The sequence below is a fragment of the Daphnia carinata genome, chromosome 3, assembly GCF_022539665.2.
Source record: "Daphnia carinata strain CSIRO-1 chromosome 3, CSIRO_AGI_Dcar_HiC_V3, whole genome shotgun sequence".
NCBI lineage: Eukaryota > Metazoa > Arthropoda > Branchiopoda > Diplostraca > Daphniidae > Daphnia > Daphnia carinata.
In genome coordinates, this window is record NC_081333.1 from 1,783,181 (window position 1) to 1,804,548 (window position 21,368).

At 40.2% G+C, this 21,368-nt stretch overlaps 5 protein-coding genes and 1 long non-coding RNA gene across 8 annotated transcripts; 2 read left to right on the plus strand and 4 right to left on the minus strand.

Annotated features, from left to right (window-relative positions):
• Positions 1 to 594: 594 nt before the first annotated feature.
• LOC130693487 (protein spinster-like) lies at positions 595 to 7,133 on the minus strand. Of its 3 annotated transcripts, XM_057516638.2 has the most exons (12): positions 6,988 to 7,133; positions 6,003 to 6,551; positions 5,066 to 5,198; positions 4,792 to 5,007; positions 4,505 to 4,705; positions 4,283 to 4,417; positions 3,489 to 3,750; positions 3,284 to 3,382; positions 2,941 to 3,203; positions 2,834 to 2,877; positions 2,503 to 2,601; positions 595 to 965 (listed from the first exon to the last, which is right to left on the minus strand). In XM_057516638.2, the coding sequence occupies exons 2-12, from the start codon at positions 6,313 to 6,315 to the stop codon at positions 802 to 804; spliced, it is 1,929 nt and encodes a 642-aa protein (XP_057372621.1). In that variant the 5' UTR covers positions 6,316 to 6,551; positions 6,988 to 7,133; the 3' UTR covers positions 595 to 801. The 3 variants fall into 3 exon arrangements, with proteins under 3 accessions (XP_057372621.1, XP_059350809.1, XP_059350810.1); XM_059494826.1 differs by lacking the exons at positions 2,503 to 2,601; positions 6,988 to 7,133 and having other exon boundaries at positions 6,003 to 6,528; XM_059494827.1 differs by lacking the exons at positions 595 to 965; positions 2,503 to 2,601; positions 6,988 to 7,133 and adding an exon at positions 1,119 to 1,858 and having other exon boundaries at positions 6,003 to 6,521.
• A 1,563-nt stretch (positions 7,134 to 8,696) lies between these two features.
• On the plus strand, positions 8,697 to 11,176 carry LOC130693483 (ammonium transporter Rh type A-like). Its single transcript, XM_057516632.2, has 10 exons — positions 8,697 to 8,967; positions 9,153 to 9,336; positions 9,409 to 9,559; positions 9,691 to 9,856; positions 9,926 to 10,119; positions 10,183 to 10,320; positions 10,399 to 10,439; positions 10,546 to 10,641; positions 10,705 to 10,886; positions 10,993 to 11,176. Exons 1-10 carry the CDS (start codon positions 8,757 to 8,759, stop codon positions 11,172 to 11,174), a joined length of 1,545 nt encoding a protein of 514 aa, XP_057372615.2. The 5' UTR covers positions 8,697 to 8,756; the 3' UTR covers positions 11,175 to 11,176.
• On the minus strand, positions 9,076 to 9,473 carry LOC130693492 (uncharacterized). Its single transcript, XR_009001703.2, has 3 exons — positions 9,373 to 9,473; positions 9,197 to 9,285; positions 9,076 to 9,125 (listed from the first exon to the last, which is right to left on the minus strand). It is a non-coding gene; the product is annotated as an uncharacterized LOC130693492 (long non-coding RNA).
• Positions 11,177 to 11,485: 309 nt separating the features above from the next.
• Positions 11,486 to 12,398, plus strand: LOC130693192 (uncharacterized). Its single transcript, XM_057516314.1, has 2 exons — positions 11,486 to 11,687; positions 11,794 to 12,398. Exons 1-2 carry the CDS (start codon positions 11,486 to 11,488, stop codon positions 12,396 to 12,398), a joined length of 807 nt encoding a protein of 268 aa, XP_057372297.1.
• Positions 12,399 to 12,890: 492 nt separating this feature from the next.
• On the minus strand, positions 12,891 to 15,757 carry LOC130693478 (protein spinster-like). The gene is made up of 11 exons (XM_057516626.2): positions 15,206 to 15,757; positions 14,915 to 15,047; positions 14,635 to 14,850; positions 14,353 to 14,553; positions 14,140 to 14,271; positions 13,837 to 14,073; positions 13,741 to 13,765; positions 13,573 to 13,671; positions 13,275 to 13,510; positions 13,086 to 13,129; positions 12,891 to 13,009 (listed from the first exon to the last, which is right to left on the minus strand). Exons 1-11 carry the CDS (start codon positions 15,660 to 15,662, stop codon positions 12,966 to 12,968), a joined length of 1,824 nt encoding a protein of 607 aa, XP_057372609.1. The 5' UTR covers positions 15,663 to 15,757; the 3' UTR covers positions 12,891 to 12,965.
• Positions 15,758 to 16,005: 248 nt separating this feature from the next.
• LOC130693191 (protein spinster homolog 3-like) lies at positions 16,006 to 21,073 on the minus strand. Its single transcript, XM_057516313.2, has 12 exons — positions 20,868 to 21,073; positions 20,610 to 20,789; positions 18,082 to 18,214; positions 17,807 to 18,022; positions 17,529 to 17,729; positions 17,325 to 17,456; positions 17,031 to 17,267; positions 16,926 to 16,950; positions 16,764 to 16,862; positions 16,439 to 16,674; positions 16,331 to 16,374; positions 16,006 to 16,127 (listed from the first exon to the last, which is right to left on the minus strand). Exons 1-12 carry the CDS (start codon positions 21,022 to 21,024, stop codon positions 16,021 to 16,023), a joined length of 1,767 nt encoding a protein of 588 aa, XP_057372296.1. The 5' UTR covers positions 21,025 to 21,073; the 3' UTR covers positions 16,006 to 16,020.
• Positions 21,074 to 21,368: the final 295 nt, after the last annotated feature.

Genomic DNA, 21,368 nt, shown 5'->3' on the forward strand with positions numbered 1-21,368 from the left:
TTATTATAGAATTCCAAGTAGTATACTTTTTCGTCAAATTATTGGGTTTGAAAATAAGGACGATAAATAAGCCCGACTTTTCCAACAATTCAAGTTCGAGAAAACGCCATCTCTGGAGCTTAACATGCATAGCTCACGTTGTTTTGCGGGCGTTGCTACCCCTGGTATACCTATGATTTTTGCCGCGGTCAGTATAGGACACTTACCACAAAGATAGTTAAATCATCTAATCTACCACTCTAATGAGGCTCCGCTTTTGGTGGCATATCTATCGGAAAACTCTGCTAGAGAATAACATAATTTCGCGATCTGCAACACAACAGTTTCCTTTCCAGAAATTTGAAAATTTGGACACGTCGTGGAATGAGCTGGAAATCTTTCAAAGGGGGTTTTAGATCGCTTTCTGACCTAACGTACGTCGTCTTTTCACTTTGACGACATCCAATTTTTCTCTACAACCACAATTAACCCAAATCACGGTCAACTACATCATACAACAGAAACCTTGCGCCGCTTAGCGCACTATACAGTTTTTGTTTAAAAAGCTATTTAGCTATCAGGAATTCCACCGTGAACACACAAACATCGTGAATAATTTGAAAAACCTTTATTAACTATCCGAAATGCGTAATTACATCTATAAAAAAATAAAGTTAAGGCTGTTTGTCACGATTGTTTGTCAGATAAAACCCAACATAGATGCTGTAATTCACGAATGAGATTTAAGGGAGTATGATCTGGTTAATTGCGTCAGAAATTAGGAAAATTCTATTTACATAAAACGCGTTGCGAGTAGCTGCGTCATTCCTCCATCGTCGGATTGACATAGGCGCAACCTTCTAGTTCCGCATTTCTATATGACGATGATGCGGCCCTTGAAACAGTAGTCTCATTAGGAGTTCCGGACATACCCGGAACGGGCACTGATGTTTGCTGTTCGACATCTTGGGCAGCTTGATCGAGACCTAGAAGCCATAAAAATAAACATAAAAAAAAAATTAGTCAAATAATTCTCGAGAATGAATATAAGGGCGTTGCAGGGGAATCCCATTAATGTTAGCCGTGCAAGTTTCCCAAGACGTGTTTGTTAGTTACACTCAAAATTAAGAAGCACATGATATAATCAACATCGATCTATTCAATGATATCCAATGTGGAAGAATATGCAGGAACAATATGACATAAACGGTCGCTCGTCTTGTCGACCAACATGACGATATGACCCAGAATCAATACAATACGTTCTCTGAAGCCAGAGAAAATGTACAACTATTCAACATATAGTCATAGGGAGGGGAAAATTAGATCAGGGGGGTTATCTTTAAAAAAAAAAAAAAAAAAAAAAAAAAAAAAAAGCACGCCCAGAGTGATGGAGACATAGCTAGCATTACACATTGAAGAGGAAAAGAAACAAGTAATTGAAGTCGACGCGAGCGAGAATTGTTTTCAACTGTGATGTTTTGTTTTTTGAGCACCTCGGCTGGCAACAATTATAAATTAAGTCTGAAGCCATTCTTTAAAGCTGGGCACACAGACGGATAATTAGGGAGGCCCTGATTTGGATGGGCCTTAACACGGAGAACGAAAGACTAGAATAAGGGGGGTTGGATTTGTCCATCATAAAATTAACAAACAAAACGCAACAACTCTTATCATGTTTAGTCAGGAACTTGTTTCTTGCGTTATCCATTTGTTTTTGTTTTGTTTTTGTTGTTTTTGTGTTATTAAATAGCCGACAAGTAGTCGGAAGGTGATCCTTTCATGGTGATTGGTTGCTCTTCTTCAGGTGTCGAGTTGCCATGGGGCAAACGGATCCTTGACGGTGACAATTGTCTTGTTTCATCATCGAATCCGAAACCTAAATAGATTACCAGAAAGAAAGAAAAAGAATAGTTTCGTTGACTCATCGGATTCCCCGGCACGTCAAAACGTTGGCTGCTATCGACAGATAAAGCCACGCAATGGACCGTCGCACAGATAAAAAGATAAACCGCACACCAGTTCTTAAGTCAATAACGAAAAGGTAATGCGAGGACATGACTAAGAAAAAACACAAATGGGCAAGTCAAAAGTGATATGCTGGTGGGATTTTAGAAATAACAAAATAAAAAGAAAGGGAATGCATTCACGAAATGGCGTAATTTGGCAACCACCAATCAAGGCTGACACATCGAATTCACTGGGTATAAGAACTGGATGGCAAGACTTAAAGAAAAAAGATCGCCTTGTCATCCCTTTTTTTTTTGCAAGCCTATCACGAAACACCGAATTAAAAAAAAAATCCCGTCAAATCAGCAGAATACTTGAAGCGAAGCCAAAATTCTTAACAGGAATCGATCCAAGACATTACAGCTAAGAACAAAGATCAGCTTGATTGAAAATTCATAAAAAAACCGACAAAAGAAGCAGCGTGATAGGTTTTCAAAAACATTAAAATAAAATATCGATAAGGATTCATTCTCATCTGTCTAAACGGCCCGATAAATAGTTGGCCCGACTGACCTATTTTTTTAGCCGTCATCATATCAGTAGGAAGGCCGTTCCACATCAAGGACGCGGGCAACTCCTTCATACTTACGGCTCGGAAACCGCGCGGGCCGTCTGTTTTTATTTTTATGATGAGCGTTGATTAAAAACATGCAGACCGGACAGACAAATCCAGATGGAAGAAAGAACCGATAGAAAGCAGAAGTTGCCACATAGACATAAAAACACAAAAGCCACCAACAGAAATAAATATTAATTGCAGCCGTTTTCCCGTTTTCATGCATTCTAAATGTTTAATCAATATACAAGAAAATCGACAAGCAACCCTTTTAAAAATGAGACTGACCTGCAATCGCTCGATCTACTTTAGCTTTATCCTCGACGATATACCTGTAATAGACAAGATGCCCTTGTTATTAAGGAAATTTTGAAATTTCTTAACTGGAACTGTACCATGCTGTTGCGAAGAAGAAGAGAGCGCCTAGAACTTCGACAACTATCGTAATTGACATGGCCCACTGGAGAGCTTTGAAATCGCCTTCCACAGTGGTGAGATCTATTGAAGATGTTCCTGAACTGGAACAGTTTGCGCTTATGTCCGTTTCAGGTAAACTGGTAGAGGTACTCACGGCCCCCAATGCAGTCGTGTTTAGGAGTAATTCATTGACAAATGTCGTGGCTGGAGTTGCAAACGTTTTCTTAAGAATCTCTGAGATCTGTTGACAATTTCAAAACAAAAAATAATTAAGAATTATCGAACGCATTTGGAAAACTAATTAAATGTGTTCGCTTTTACCTGGCCAATCAGGTACGGAGAGCCGGCATCGCCTAATGCATGAGAAAACAGAATTTGGAACGCTTCGGCGGTCGACCGTCGTGTAGGGATCACTGTGTACTGGTAATAAAAAGCAATTAAAATGTAGAGAAAAAAACAATAAAAATAAGAGACAAACATGGCACACAGCCAACAACTGAAAGAAATGAGGTAAGGCACCGCATACCAGAAGGATATCAGCAACAATCGCCCAGTTCAAATTGAGCAGGACTTGGCCAAAGAAGACAACCACAAAGCAGGTGGTCGTGTTCCATCCAGCGATAAACAGCGCGGCTAACATTAGGGGAGTTGAAAACAGCATACCCATACCGCACACGATGGGGTCGGCACGTTGGTAACGAACACGCAACTTTTGACCCAGGAATGAGCCCAGGGGTACGCCCAACAGACCGGCAATCATGGCAATCAAGCCGAAAATGTACGAGACACTACAGAGTACGAAGATAAAAATACAAACAAAACATACATTGATATGTTGACGTGAACTGACAGCTAAAGCACGTGACACTGACTATCACAATATCAAAGGCACAAGCGTGACAAGGTGTTCGAAACGTGACCGGACGTGATTTTGGAATTTTACCATCGTAATATCAGTAAGGAGAGACCAGTTCAAGTTTAAAAACAACTGGCCAAGGAACATGAAGGTAAATGTCATGACCGGTTGACTGTCTGCCAAAATCAGGGTGGCCACCATGAAAGGTACGCTAAGTATTAGACCTGCTCCGCAAACATTCGGATCAGCAGTCGGATAGACCCGACGAAGTTTCTGACTTAGGAACGATCCAGCTGTGACACCCAAAACTCCGGCCATGACTGTTTCACCGCCAAAGATAAGTGCAACGCTAATGATCGAAATTCCGTAGTTTTTTTCGTTTGTTTAGGCCATAATGCGGAAAATTCAATGAAGCGCTTTGTCATTTGATTATATCGCCTGAATTGAAACGGAAATTGACGTACTCATCCAGCGAAACATCCTGATGACCTTGTTGAGTGGCCAAGCCCAATGCGATAAACTTGGGACCCCACCACGCCAGGGCTCCAGCGACGAACGCTACCGCTGTGCAAGCTGCAGTGGACATGACAAAGCTTTTGCTGTTGTGGCAAAATTATTTTTAAAAAACCACTGGTTAGGCGACATGGCTTACACGAGGCCGCAATTAAAAATAACTGTTAACTGACTTTTTGCCCAGGGACTTAATGTCGTCCCACCAACTCGTGGCTGATAGATGGGCGCCTTCCGATTCGCCGCGAGGAGGATCTTGTACGACCAACAAAATCAGTAGCACGGCAATAGCACCGAAAACGGGCGTGACTCGAAGTCCCCAATGCCACGAACCCATTATCCTCGCCGCTTCCGAGCCGACAATGTAGCCCAGTCCGCTATTGGATGTAATGTTTTGAACAGGAAATACTGCAATTAGGCACAGCACTCATGACACATCACCAGGATATATATTAATCATTACCTTCCCACAGGAATGGCAAAATAGAAAAGGGCGAGGAACTTGGAGCGAGTATCGCCGACGAACAAGTCGGAAATGATTGTTGGTGCAATAGTCGAGTATGATGCTTCACCAACACCTACAAGAGCCCTCATCACCAAGAACCCCCAGAAGGTTGTCATATAAGAGCCAAGTAGCGTTGTCAGGCTCCAAATGAAAATCCCGCCTGCCATGATGAGCCTGAATAAAATACAATGTTAGCGATACAATCCGGAAATAAATAAATAATTCAAAATACCGTCGTGAGTATCGATCACCCAGATAGCCGAACACAGGGGCGCATATCATGTATATGGCGACAAAAGCTGTCTGCAGGAGTCCCCCCTCAGTATCTCCGATGTTCAAATCACATTGTATCTGGGTCAAAATTCCTATTCAAACAAAATAAAACAAACGTTAAAGATGAAAATTAGATAGTCAAAACTGTTTACGTGGCATCGCATTTCTATACAATGGTTACCGGACTAGTAATATAACCTTCACGCATGTAAATGTCATCCTGTTCTAGAAAATAATTTTAGATACTACCGACTAGGCGACTTTCCAAATCATGTTTTTCTTTAGGCCTGCAACGTGGCTATTTTTCATCGTGTTATTGAATACATGCCAGAAATGTGGGCGGGTCACTTTAAAAACTGGAGCGAAATGATAACTTTATGCTGAATTGCTGAATGAAGGTGTGAATTAGTCAATGATGCAAGCCGGTTCAATCGAATGCTAACTGTAAACTGTAATCAATAACAAACGCTATTTATTTTTTTGCGTCATCATTCGGCTCTTGGAATAGCCGGGTCGGCTCACGTCAGCTGGCAACCAATAAGAGAAGGGGCCACGACCACGCCACCTGACGTCATCAAAACCCTCACGTGAAATTTTAAGGCCAACGTATGGGGTGATGGAAATTTTTTCACAAGCCACTCCTACATGCCCACGTCACTCATAGCGAGTACACACGAAAATGAAGATGATGCAATTAGTTGGCTTGAATAGAGAACCTTCAAGTGGACTGAATGCTTGCTAACTACTTGCAGATAAAATAGGAATAAAAATGAAGGGAAGGATAAGTCGAAAACTATTTTTTCTAGTATGATGGTCTTCCTGGTAATATTCCTACTTCACAACACATTGTTTTAAATTTTTCAAAGCACATGTTAAGGTAAAGATAAAGGATGTACCTGCTATTGTATATCTGTCCATGTAATTGATTAGATTGACAAAGCAGAGGATGCTGACGGTGATGATCTGTCGTTTTGTGAGCTGGGGCTCAGTTCTGGTTTCTCCTGAGGAGCTGATTGCTGAAGAAACACTTACACATGGTGATTCCTTCGTATTGATTTTCAAGTTTGAGCTGGATAGTGAACTTGATCCACTCGAGTCTGTCGACACTTTTCCATCTTGCCTATTGGAGTTTCTTAATGAACGTTCGCACACTTCATGATCGATCAACTGTTGAGCAGACATATTCGCACGAATTCCAGTTGAATCCATAGTCTTTATCTATTTGTCGTTCTAATAAGGTGGGGAAAAATGATGGTGAAATGGACTGCGATACGCGTCGTGATATGAACTAGCTGTCACTGATTCTACCGGCTTTTGAGAATCAGCAAAGTACCTGAATGGAAGAGAAGCAGACTGTTTTTCTATCGGTGAAATGGGCGGGGCTATACAACGGTTTTCGGATGTCGTACGATACACTAGCCAATGGCGTGCTGCTTGTACCCTTCCTAGTCAATACAAACCAAAATATTAAAATTGTATTAATAGTTGAATTTGTATTATTTTCTACTGCCTGAAAATTTGGCAAAGCATAATAATAATTCTAAACAAAAAATGCTGTTTTATTATGAACGGATTTGACTTGAGTAGTACTGACGACGTCTGTTTTTGACAACTGTCAAAAATTGGCAATATTTTGCATAACACAAGATTCATAGGAACTGGTATACTGGAAAATGGAAATGATAAAATCGTACGATGTGTCAATGACCATAACTACTATCTAATCTGGGAAAATAACTGCATTGCACAGTGTGGTGCTAACAATTGTGAAACGGGAAAATTTACACAACGTGGTTTCGCATGCATTCTATAGAAAGGAAACATGTGGTTGCTATTTAGATTCAGAAAACTAAAGAAATAGACACCTTCACTTTATCTTACCTACTACAAAAAGTGTGAAGGCTACAAGACGCAAACTCTCCGTCTCGTGACTGAGCCGACGACTAACAGAAAAAGTGAACTTGTAAACTTTCTTTAATTTCTCCGGGCGTAGAAGAGAAAGTCCAGTCCAATGGGAGATCTCACATGACCAGTGAAAGAGCTTCAATTGCATTTTACTATTTGAGCGCCATTTAGTTTAAACGATTTTTGTCGCCGTCATCAATTCGTCCATTCGTGCCATCTATCGAACAGCGGAGGGTGCACGCTAAATTTTTCATTTTACTAGTCTCTATCCGCATTTAAGACACTAATTTGCGTTACGTAGATTAGAAAAAGCTTAATCATGTGCTAGCTATGCAAGTTTAAGCTTTCAAAACGACAGCGTAGGGCGGATATCGTAGCCTGGTTCAATCTTGTTTTATCTTTTGTGATTATAAATAAGGCCACCATAACAAACCCTCGGATGCATTTTAATCGTCACGCACGTGTCGTCGATCATAATAGAGGCGGAAAAAACGATGGCTTCCCATTACTGAAATACATGGCTTCGTTTTGCATTGAATGGCCATTGTTATGCATTTTCCAAATCAATTTCTAAATTTTTTGACATGCTAAAAAAGGTCTTCATTAAGCCATACAAATTAGACATGAGGGGATACTAGTATGGGGCAATTTTCGAAAAAAAAAATACCTTATTCCCTTGCGTTTTAAACAAGAAATGTAATTTTGCGTAAGACGTTGCTTTTCCATTATTTTTTGGGAAAACCATTTGACTCGTAAAATTATCTGTCGTTATCCGTTTGCCTCCGTTATCAATGGACGTTTTGGTGTCACGGATTAAGGCTTAAAAACCTAGTTTCAACAGGAAAATTATGATTAGGAACTCAAAAATGTTTTGGTCATCAGTTGTATTGTTTAGTCCAAAATATTTTGGAATTTACCTGCATAATAACGCCATACTCATAACAGCTCAATTTCGATTGCTTAATTTTGGTTAAAAAGCTACGGGATTCCAACCAACGTCCTTCAATCAGACATGGAAATGATGCCTTTTTTATATCAACAAGGGAAAACAACGTAAATTTGTGGCTACTACTTTTGCGCGTGCAACCAAAAATTCACGACAGAATCGATTAGAATGAATCGTGCGTGTGTCATCGTTAAACCTTAGACACATTGGTCTGCTGACGGCGATCCGGATATTGCTGAATTGTTGGCAAGCCAAAATCGTACCGTGAATAGCATTGTTTGTCCCCAACTCTTCCTTTTTCTTACGTGCCATAGGCACGCACGCTCTTGGCTCAATTTAGCCTCTTAATTACGAAAAATATTCCTTTCGTTTAGTTCCAAGAAATCCACAAGCGCAATGTAAAACATAGATACGTATCGTTCCAATGACTACGCTAAACCTTATGACCGAAACTATACTACAATCCACGATTTCTGTTGTATCGATAACAACATGGGTTAAAGCCTGCACTACTATACGTTCAATAAGTCGACTTATCGTGTTTCGAAGACATCAGCCAAACAAGAACCTAGATAGCAACTCGTGCAACGAAAAGCATTTGGGGAAATGAGGTACCAGTCGGTGTTAAATGTTAAAGGGCAAATATTCAAGTATGTCGTACCTAGAGTACAAGCACCTAACTGGGAAACCTCATTTGCTTCTTACAAGCTGGCAATTCCTCTAGAGTCTTTCGAAATCAAATACAGTACGGAGTAAGGCTCTCGGCAGTTCGTTTAACATTTCCAAAATATCTTCCGGAATGTCGATGGCTTGTAAAAAAAGATTGAAGAACGAAAAACTACTGGTGTGTGCTATTCTTGTGCAATTAGCTCTGGGTTGCGCATTTACTTTATTTGTCGAATACGGAAATGAATCGAACGGAGCTTATGTGGGTAACAGCTACCACGGTGTACATCTGGGAGTTCAAGAAAAGAAATCCGGGAAAAATTCATTACCCAACAGCTACTACAGTATGTTTTATTTATTTTTGCATGTTTGTAAATTGCGATCCTGCTACTAAAAAATTAAAAAATTCTGCAAGAGTGGGCTGTTTGCCAATCTTATCAATACACGTGCCAAATGCCTGGCTTCCATTTGGGTGCAGATCACGCCATGATCCTATGAATAACTTGTTTAATATTGGATCTTTATTTAGTGTTTCAGGATGTGCATTTGATGATGTTTATCGGCTTTGGATACCTTTTATTGCTGATGAAAAGTTCAGATCGCCGCTCCATAACTTTGTACTTCCTAGTCGTTGCGATCAGTCTCCAATGGGGAACTCTCTGCTACGGATTCTTCCGCACCGACAAAGGAAAAATCTACTTGGACATCGATAGGTAAGGTATATCTTTCACATTATTGTATTTAATTACAGATTGAATAAAATTATTTCTATCACATTTTTGCAGTTTACTGAATGCGGATTTCGCATGCGCTGGAGTGCTAATTTCGTGCGCTGCGGTCTCGGAATTCGTCACACCACTCCAGCTCATGTTCATGGCTCTGCTAGAAATTGCCTTTTCTTCTAGCAACAAGTGGATCGGTTCTGTCGTGTTTCAGGTAAATTACACGTCCTACAAGTAGGCTACTGAAACTAGAGCCTAGCTTTTACATCATCGTGAAATGTCCTGTTTCAGCCTCCAAACGTTTGATAGCAATCTGTTTTATGAATTGAATTAAATCTGTGGCAGGCATCGGATATCGGATCCTCAATGTTTATCCATGCATTTGGGGCCTATTTCGGTTTGGCTGTGAGTTTCGTTTTGTACCGTCGTACGACTTATTGCGTCAATAGGCAATCCAGCCGAAAAAAGGAAGCAAACGACCCGATCCGCTCTACCTTTTCGGCCAGTATTGGTATGCGTTGCACTTGATAATCATTGAATAAAAAATGCCCAAGATTAAGCAAATAGATGATAAGAACAGGAACGATGTTCTTGTGGATCTTGTGGCCCAGTTTCAACGCTTGCCTTGCAAAAGGTGATGCGGAACAGTTCCGTGCCATCATCAACACGTACTATTCATTATCGGCCAGCTGCGTGACGGCCTTCGCCGTTTCGTCTCTCGTTGCCAACTGCTTCATGTGCGCTGAAAACAGCAGTCGGCAAAAATTCAACATGGCAAGTAAACAGCTAAATTTAGATTCTAGTGAAATCTAAAGATTCGCGTTATGTTCCGCACAGGATGTTTTCCAAAATTCGACCTTGGTAGGTGGAGTTGTGATTGGCACATCCGCCGATATGATGATTAACATTTGGGGAGCTATGATTATAGGGGGCTTAGCCGGTGCAGGATCTGTGTTCATCGATCGTTTTTCAGCCGTAAGTAGAACATTAAATTAAACGAAACTGATTATACATTTATTGAAACAGTGAACATGATTTTGTGCTCACTTCAAGAAGCACATCGTCGATCGTGTGTCGGGAATCCGCGATGCGTGGTAACATAATTTTAATTTCTATGCAACCTTGCAAACCGCATTTTTTTCAATTAGTTTTTACTCAAAACGTTTTCCTTGTTTGTTTTCATAACAAATCAATGTAAAGGAAAGTAAACACATTACATGGAATGCCGGGCATACTAGCGGGTTTAATCGGTGCAGTTGTATCAGCTACGGCAACCAAGGAGGACTACGGTTTCAGGTTGTTGCATGCTACACAATTCCATGAACGTATCTGATAATTGTGTTTTGCATATCACCACAGTTTATACCGACAATTCCCTGCCCGTTCTCCACTTAACAGTTCCAGCGAGTTCCTAAAGATTGAGTACTATAACCTTAGAATTGATCCCGGGGTAGAACGAACAGCTGCGCTGCAGGCAGGGTATCAGATCGCTGCACTCGTCGTGACATTGGTGATCGCTATTGTTGGAGGGCTCGGAACAGGTTAGCATGGTTCTAGTGACACACAGGTGTCACAACTATTCATTGTATGTTCTTTTGTACCATGAACCACTTCCTTGTAAATTCCTTTTTATCTACGAATTTGTAGGCATGGTTCTGTTATTGCCCTTCTTCCGCCAACCCGTCCCGTCTGAAGAGAACGATTCGCAATCTGATCTGTCTCTTGTTGTTGATCAGTTGTTGCTCTCTGACAAAAATGCCACTATCGACAATGTTATAACAACTGAACCTGTCGCTACGCCAACGGAAAATCAGTCGTCCATTTGTTAAAGAAATTTGAATACGATTAATTTTGTATACGCATTCTATTACCGTCGAAATCAACATTAACAGAAAATGAGATACATTAAATTTTATGTATTTTCATTATCGGTTTTGTTCAAGCTGATCGAAAAAAAAGCAAGTCATACTAGAAGGATAGTTCTACATTTTTATGGCTTTCACGGACAGTATAGCAACCGTATTCGTTTTGTATGAAAAATAAATCATCAAAGTCTACCTGTCTGGGACACCATCAGTCTGCATAGAGGCAAGAATTTGGAATATCAAGAGGGCAAGTTTACCGAGACCAAAAAGAAATAATGACCTTACCTCTGGTCACTGACCTATCTCTCATAAAGTTTGGTGGTCTTCGCAAATGGTCAAATTTTTTCCCGTTAGATATGGTTTTAAAGGCCTTAGAAACAGAAAGCAAAGGTCAGAGCAGTTTCATCTTTTCTAAAGATGGTTCGTTTTTCGAACTTGTGCCATTTTTCAACTGGAACTGGGACCATACACAAATAGGTGAGTTCGATTCATTATCAGTATAAATAAAAAATATTCCGTGTAATCCAACGCAGTGGATCTTGAACATATTTTCCTCATTTCAGATTGATTGTTCAATAACAAGCCGTGAAAAATATGGCCGTTTTGACATTTGGCGTAGCGACAGTGATCGCAGTCACCGGAGCCAGTGCTGCGACAGCAGCCCCAGCACTGGCTGGAACGCTTACGGGAATCGTTACAATCTCTGCTTCGCCAGAAGTAGGTGGTGTAGCTGCCACCGTCGCTGGATCTGCTGGAGCGGGAGCGGTTGTCGGTGCCATCAGCGGAACTGCTGAAAATGGTTCGGCCGTCATCGGGGCAGTTCTTGGTTCAGCCTCTTCTGCCGCAGTAACTTGCAGCAGCGCCGGATTCGCCGGAGCGGTAAGCAGTGGGCTTACGGTCGGGCCCCTAGGCTGGATGGTATTGGGGGCTGAACATTCCGTCAACGATGTTGTAACATTCGACTGCTGGAAACCGGTTTTACGGGACAACTCAGACGAACCGTCACGCGGAAAGCTGTTGAAGGACGTGATTGACGATTGGCGAATCAAGAAAGTGATTATCAAAGACGGAAAGGTTAGCCAGTTGCCTCAGTTGAGTCTGATCAATGTGTGGGACGAGACATTCAATATCGAGTATCTGGTTTTACCCACCAACAACCAGCTGGTAGCTCACGCTGTTCGTATGTGAACTTAAAAATTGTCATAAAAAAGCAATGAAAGTTTAACATGATTCTGTTTGTCATGATGTGTTGTCAGTCTTTATGAACTTAGATAGACCTCAAGATAGTTGTACACCTCGTCTGTATAGCCCCACCTGCTCACATTTTCCTTAAATACATCTAGTAAAAATGTTAAGGTTGTCTTGAATTTTAAAAATCTTCTCTTGGACTTACTCAGTATGCTTATAATGGTGTGAATAGTATTTTCTAATAGTGTGAAGGCTTAAGGGTGCTAAGGTGCTGGGCTTCGTTCTTTTCCCGTGGCAGCAGCCACACCCTTACCGGGAGTTCCAGTTGGCACTTTTAAGGGTGAGATTCGCGAATAGCATGCCATTACAGAGTGTCCGCGTTTTTATTTTTCCTTTTTTCCCACAACCATACAATCTTAGCTGAACGTCCCAATTGTTTTGGAGATGTGACGTAAGGTGATTTGCCCGAAACAGGATTGAAATACCATAGAGTCAAATCTTGGCTTAGAATTTATTACAATTCATTTGTATTTGGCATGCGATCAATACCCCTTCTGCTATATGTTTTTATTGTTTTTCCAGCCTCTCCAGTCGTTTTATCTCGTCGTTTTCTATATTCAGAGAATAAACAATGAAAAATTCCCATTGATCAAACAAATCTACAGGGTCAAGTTCGACCATACATACCTTTCACTGCTTTATCAGCGGCTGCCTTGTCTTCGACAATGAACCTAATTTTTTTCGAAATATAAACAACACAGTGGATGAGAATTAGGAATAATCATGGCTTCTTTCTTGTTTGTTTGTTTCGTCTCAGTCTAGCCAAAACGATTGGTTTCGATTTCCCGAACAAGATGCATAAAACATAACACTTACCAAGCGTTTGCGAAGAAGAAATAAGCACTTAGCGCCGCAAGGATGGTCGTAATAAACAGCGAATACTGAAGTGCTCGAAATTCGATGTCGACCGTCTCCATGTCGATGAACGAAGAACCGGAGCAGTTGTTGCTAGCGGAGGATTCGTCCAGCATCATCGTACCACCATAGTAATCATACGATGACATCTTTGTTTCTTCCGCAGCAGTCAATGACTTCTTGAAACTGTCTGATACCTGTAAGATTAAATGAATACCGTCAGATCTTTCGATTTGCGATTAATTCTAAGATTCTATACCAGTCCAACGATGTAAGGAGATCCGGCATCGCCCAGGGCGTGGGATACAAGGATGGAAAAAGCTTCGGCCGTTGAACGTCTCGTTGGAATAACGACGTACTACATCACGGCAAAACAAAATAGTTCAAATTTAATTGAAGTTAATCATTTGAATAGTTTAAAGAATACCAGAAGGATGTCACCGACGGGCGCCCTGAACAAGAGGATTGCAAAAGGAGAGTTAGACAAGATAAAGATATTCATGCAACATTCAAAACTATTTACCAATTAACGTTAAGGAACCACTGGCCGAAGAAGAGGACGATGTACATTGGCACAGGAGGACCTGATGCAATGTAGCAACCCCAATAGAGTAATGGAGCGCAGATGACCATACTCCAAGCGCAAACTTGGGCATCGGCCGTTGGAAAACGTTTCCTTAATTTCTGTCCGACCAGCGATCCTGATGCTACACCCACAACGCCAGCCAGAGCCGCTTCAAACCCGACTATGAGTGACACCCTTTCATTTAACGTTTAGTAATTGATCATTCGTGTTTTGTCGTCTCTTTTTTTCAGTACTATATACCTGGTATAAGAAACATCTTCGCCTAATGTTGTAGCCTGTCCTAACGTGATGAATTTAGGGCCCCACCACGCCAACGCACCGGAGACGTATGTTGTTAGCGTGCATCCAGCCGTTGACAATACGTAACTTTTACTGATCAATGGAAAAAGGATGTAAATTTTGTTTTTCAGAAACAAGAGTTCTCTTTTATGTGTTTTTTTGGTTTGATCTTACTTTGTAGCCAAGTATTTCAAATCGTCCCAATAAGAAGTTGCAGATAACTTGGACCCCTCGGCTTCGCCTCTTGGTGGCTCTTGGACGATAAATATGATCAGCAAGACGGCGATGAGACCTAGAAAAGGTGTGACTCGAAGGCCCCACTGCCACGAGCCAAAAGCGCTGGCCATTGCTGCACCGACGATAAACCCTAGCCCACTTCACCCGGAAATTTTCAAAAGGCAAACAAACGTTAAATGAGGTGGCTTTACTGGAACCTACTGTTCGCTAAATGTATACCTTCCGACGGGAATAGCAAAGTAGTAAAGGATAAGAAACTTAGACCGAGTATCACCAATGCAAACATCGGAGATGATAGTTGGTGAAACAGTGGAAAACATGGATTCGCCGATGCCGACCAAAATTCTTGACGTCAAGAAGAGACTGTAACTTTCTGAAAACGAACCAGCTAAATTGGATATTCCCCAGAAAGTAATACCAATTGCCATGATGAGCCTGTTTGAAAAATTGTGAATAAATTCATGTTGATGTTCACTTTAATGCGTTACAACTCTCGTACTTGCGAGAGAACCTGTCACCCAGGTAACCAACGATGGGTGAGAAGAGCATGTAGGAAACCACGAAAGCAGTTGAGAGCAAACCGCCTTGCGCGTCACTGATATCGAAAAAACATTGAATCTCCGGCAAAATTCCTACAAGAAAAGAATAACAATGCCACTTTAACAGGTACTGTTTATAGTAAATCCATTTGCGCTGGTTAAATATCGTAATATAGTGTCCCATCGCGTTCGTTGCAACCTTGCGTTCACGATAAAATGGGTGTCGTATAATGTAAACAAACACAGCGTACCTGCGATAGTGAAGCGATCCATGTACTTTAACAGATTAACAAAACACAGGATAATGACGGTCATGTACTGGCGTTTAGTCATTTGTTTAACCTCTTCAATGGATGTCGCGGACGAAGTCATTGACGCCGATGATGCATGGCTGTCAGTTAACTTCTCTTCTTTGCCAATTGATATCGAATCTTCCTTAATTGACAATGAAGACGATTTTTCTTCATCTACCTGAATGGATGGTTTGATGTCAGCATCGCTTTCTGCTGTCGGCACGTGTGTGCTTTCTTCAACACCGATTGAATTTGATCTTTTCGACGATAGAGACTTGTTATCAGCATTGTCGTGTTTGTGATCGAGTTGCTGTTCTGGTTTCTCGTCTATTTTGGCCTCCGGTCTCTCATCCTCGGTGTGAATCTGCTCGACAACCGACTGATGACTTCCGGTTTCTTTGACGTCCGTATCCATTAGCAATCCGCAATGTCCTCTTCTCCAGGGATAAAAAACTAAACAAAAAGGCGGCTGTTGAATTCCCAGATGATGGGAACCAACTAAATCCAAGGTGTTGGACACTTTTATTTATATCTATCCATTTTATTTTTTGTGTGGTGAGACTTGAAAGGTTTAGATTACGTCTTATCTGTACCCTGTTGTGATATGCTATAAAAACATAACCTTAAAAGCAGACACACATGGATATGCTGATACAAATCCATTTAATCAAGCCATTGTTTTTTGTAAAGCCCAAATCCATACACCTGAATTAATACATACAACCTGTTCCTTTTAAGAATTTTCCATCTTGTATGCAAGTACATCTCGCTTATCAGTATCTTCTGGGAATGCTATCGACAAATTCAGGCCCTGCGGGTTTAGCTGTCGTAGATGTCGTTTGCTGTTCAATCATTTCTAGTCGTTTCCTTTCGTTATGTTCTGTATGATTAAAATTGAAATGTTTAAGTTGGATTTTTCACGTAATTTTACGTGGATGAATCGACAACATTTGAGCTCCCCTTAAACATTTTCACGAACATTTTATTGTCGTCCAAGCAAAACGTTCGTTTATTGCGTCAGTCGATTCAACCACTGCTAAACGTTGTCTAACAAACATAAAGGACCTAGAGCTTATCGTTTACCTGTCACTGCCTTGTCGACTAAGGCTTTATCCTGTACGATATACCTGAAATAGAATAGGAAACGTTTAACTTGCACGATTCGCTTCGTTGGTAAAAGGTAAATAATACCATGCGCTGGCAAAGAAGAAAACTGCGCTAAGTTCTGCGATGATAGTCCCAATAAAAAATGCATACTGCAAGGACAGATAGTCTATGTCAACCGTTTCGGGATCGATGAACGAGGAACCGGAGCAGTTATTGCTAGCGGAGGATTCGTCCAACATCACCGCTCCGCCGTAGAAATCGTACGGCATAATCTTTGACTCTTCAGCAGCTGTAAGTGATGCTTTAAAGCTGTCAGATACCTGTAGAACGATTTTATTTTATTATTTCCATTTAATTTTATATTCTCTCTGAAGAACGTTGTTCTGTATCTATCCATATGATTACATACCAGGCCGGTAATGTACGGAGATCCAGCATCACCCAAAGCATGAGAAATGAGGATAAAGAATCCTTCAGCTGTGGCACGTCTTGTTGGGATAACGACATACTTTAAATCAAAAATGAATTAATCGAAACCTAATCGCACAATTCGTAATTGATTAAAGCATACCAAAAGGATGTCACCGACTGGAGCCCTAAGTTGCAAGCATAGGAAATCATTACATATAGAAGGCGGAGAAGGTGAAATGACTTATTTGATGAAATGAGCATCTACCAGTTGACGTTGAGGAGCCATTGGGCAAAGAAAAGGATTATGTATGTTGGTATAGGAGGACCGGCAGCAACGTAACAACCCCAATAGAACAACGGGGCAGCTATCACCATGCTCCAAGCACAAACTTGAGGATCAGCCGTTGGATAACGTTTCCTTAGCTTTTGGCCGAGCAGCGATCCTGTGGCGACCCCCATTATTCCAGCTAGCGCTGCCTCAGCGCCAACGATTGCAGACACTCTTTAATGAAATACTCGTAGGCAACTAATGGCATTAAAAAAAACATTATTCCTGTACTTGGCATATGAAACATCTTCGCCTTTCGTTGTTGCTTGTCCTAGCGCAATGAATTTTGGTCCCCACCAGGCCATTGCTCCGGCGACGAATGATGTTAGAGTCCCACCAGCTGTTGCAAATATGTAGGTTTTGCTAGTGTGGGGAAACATTGTAAAGTTCGATTATTTTTTTTAATTTTTCATGCTCAAATATGTCAAGGCTTACTTCTTCGCCAGGTATTTGAGGTCGTCCCAATATGAAGTAGCCGATAACCTGGATCCCTCGGCCTCTCCTCTGGGTGGCTCTTGCACAACAAAAACGATGAGCAGAACTGCGACGAAGCCCAAAAGAGGTGTGACTCGAAGACCCCATTGCCACGAACCAAAAGCACTAGCCATCGATGCACCAACGATAAATCCTAGACCACTTTAATTATTCGAGATGTTTGCAGTAGCATTACAATCACATGCTTTAATGAAATTAACTCAGTCTACTGGATCTACCTTCCAACAGGAACTGCGATGTAGTAAAGGATAAGGAACTTAGATCGGATATCGCCCTTGCACACATCGGAAATGATAGTCGGTGACACGGTGGAGAACATCGATTCACCGATGCCTACCAAAATTCTCGACGTTAAGAGGAGGCCGTAAGTTTCGGAAAACGAGCCAGCCAAATTTGATAACCCCCAAAAAGTGATACCGACTCCCATGATGATCCTGTTTAATATAGAGGTTAATAAAAGTAATCAATAGAAGGTGAACAAAAGGATCGAAACCTGCGGGAGAATCTGTCACCCAGGTAGCCGAATATGGGTGAACAAATCATGTAGGACGCAATGAAAGCAGTTGAAAGTAAGCCACCTTGAGCATCGCTGATGCCGAAAGCGCATTGGACCTCCGGTAAAATACCTGAATATTAACCCAAGAAATTGTGCCTTAAAATCAGTGGATTAGTATTCTATGTGTATTGAAAAAAAGATGTAAATATTGTTTTTACACCCTGTAATGGACATTCAACAGTTGTTTAAAACCCTGTAGACAACCCGGTTTCTTTCACTTTATAGAATTTCGCAATAGAGATACTGTCTAGATCCTAGCTTGATTGATATTTTCAACATCGAAACAGATTTTTACAATATTTCTGTTAATAGACGACATTGGTGATGAAAAGCGAAATCACTTTGATTGCGTTTTATTCAGAAACTACACAGCTAATTAGAAAACTAATGCTATATTTGGAATCGGCGTTCATTTCTGACTATTTCTGGTGAGTTTCATCTAATTATAAGAGATGTCATTTTTTTCGGATTTCTACAAAAGTGGGAAGGCTATAGCCTTCTCACTTTTTCATTTTTGGCAAAAATCTAACTACAGCTAAAAATACATGAATCTTACTCGAAATTTAACACAGATAACGAAAATCGGCTTTATTTTTGCATGAGACTAATAGTTTTTGCGTTATTTGTGTCTAAAATAGTTAGTCTAATACCACTTTGATTGCTTTTTATTCAAACACTTCATAACTAAGACAAAAAAATATATATTTTATTCGGAACCAGCATTCAAATGTTGTTGGAACACACTGGGTTTCATCGTATTCCAAATCAATTTATAAGCCTAATTTTTTTTCGGGCGTATAAAATAAGCCTGACAAAATAAGCCCGACCAAATTAGCCCGACTTTTCCGTGAACCTTCTTTTTTATTAGAAACTTCAATGTAACTTTAAAAGTAAAAGATTTATATTCAAAATTAACCGAGGAGCACGCATATTGACCTTGAAATTGCTTTTTTGTTAAGGTATAAAGTTTTAAAGGTAGACGATCAGTATTCCGGCTGTACTGAAAAAAAAATGTAAATATTGTTTTGCAGCCTTTAATGGGAATCCAACAATTTATTTTTTAATCATGTAGACAATCCAGTTTCCTTCACTTTTATTCAATTTCCCGATAGGGATTTAGTCTAGATTCTACTTTGATTGATTTTTCCAGCCCAGAAACCGATTTTAATTTTAATTTTGCTAATAGATGGCGCTGGCGACGAAAAACAAACCGAAATCACTTTAATTGCGTTTTATTTAGAAACTTCACGACGAAGGGGAAAACTAATACTATATTCGGAATCAGCGTTTGATTCTGATTGTTTCTGGTGAGTTTCATCAAATTCCTTGAGATTTCATCTTTTTGCGAATTTCGACAAAAGTGAGAAGGCTATAGCCTTCCCATTTTTCTCGAAATCCGAAAAAAATGAAATCTCTTAGAATCTACTGAAACTCATCAAAAGCAGTCAGAAATGAACGCAGGTTCCAAATATAGTATTAGTTTTCTGCTTAATTGTATAGTTTTTGAATAAAATGCAATCAAAGTAATTTTAGTTTGTTTTTCGTTGCCAACGCCATCTGTTAGCAGAAATATTATTCAAATATTACAAATTCGATGCAACTCGCCTACGATAAGCACAATTGTACTCTGATTACGCATATAATATTATTTTACTCCTATGTCATGTCTAGATCCTAGTATAATTGATATTTCCAGCATCGAACCGACTTTAACTATATTGTAGCTAATAGATGGCGCTGGCGACGAAAAACAAACAAATATCACTTAAATTGCGATTTATTCAGAAACTGCACAACCTAGAGGAAAACTAATACTATATTCGGAATCAAGGTTTAATTCTGATTGTTTCTAGTGAGTTTCATCAAGTTCCTTGAGATTTCATTTTTTTGCGATTTTCTACAAAAGTGAGATAGCCTTCCCATTTTTTCATTTTTAGCAAAAATCTAATTATAGCTAAAAATACATGAATCTTACTCGAAATTCATCAGAGATCACGAAATCGGCTTCATTTTTGAATGAGACTAATAGTTTTTGCGTTATTCGGGTCCAAAGTAGTTGGTCTGAGACCACTTACTTTTATTCAGAAACTGCACAACTATAGGAAAAATAAATGTTTTTTTTTTCGGAACCAGCATTAAAATTTTGTCGGAACATCGTAGATTTCATCGCATTCCAGTTCCAATTTTTTTTTCTACAAATCCCGGTGTAGCTTTAAAAACAGACGATTTATACTAGAAATTAAACGAGGATCACGAGTATTGATTATGTTTTCAGGCAGGATCGTAAGCAGTCGTAATCAAGGAGAATGGCAACACCTTTGACACATTATCCCGGTAAAGTACCTGAACGTTAACCATCCCAAAGAATTGAACCTTAAAGTCAGTGCTTAATAAAACAAGAGATAATAATGCTTTTCTATACGATTAGAGGGCCACAATTATGATAATAGTTTAGGAAGTCCTACCTGCAACAGTAAACCTGTCAATGTACTTCAATAGGTTGACATAGCAAAGGATTATAACGGTTGCGTATTGACGCGAAGACATTTTCTTAACTTCTTCATGTGTTTTCAGCGAACCAAACATCAATGATGTTCCACCGTCATTACTTGGCATCTGCTTAGCAGAATCCAAGGATGAATCACCTGTACATTGAAAAATGGATCGAATCTATTTAGCGAAAGTGATCCATCGTTGCTCGATCCTTGGCTGCTTATTTTCACCTGCGACCAAAGATGTTGAGGATGATGAGGACAGCGACTGTTGGCAGCCATCAGCTTTTTGATGGAAATCAAAGAACGATTTTTGGATTTCTTCCGGCTGCGGTTGATAGCTTTCATTCTCAACAGGAACTTGTTCGTTTACTTTTGTTGAATCCATGACAAATTCATCTGTGGAACTGCGTGAATTGTTGAATCAAGTGTTTCTAGATTCTTAGCTGGTAAAGAAACTAAGCCAGAAATCACGAAAACTGAGATTGATATATGCGTCATTAGTTTTTTCGATTTTGGGTGGAGCTTAACCGTTCGTCGTCTATTGTGATATAGAAGGCATACAAAAAGATTTAAATAGAACAATTTGTTGACATGCTGATACCATCACAACCTGTCGCGTGCACAAAGAGACCCCCACTTTATGTAACTCATCAATGAACCACCAACTTTATCGAAATTCAGTAAAATCAGTAAAATTTACAATAACAGAAAACCTTTGGAAATAATTTC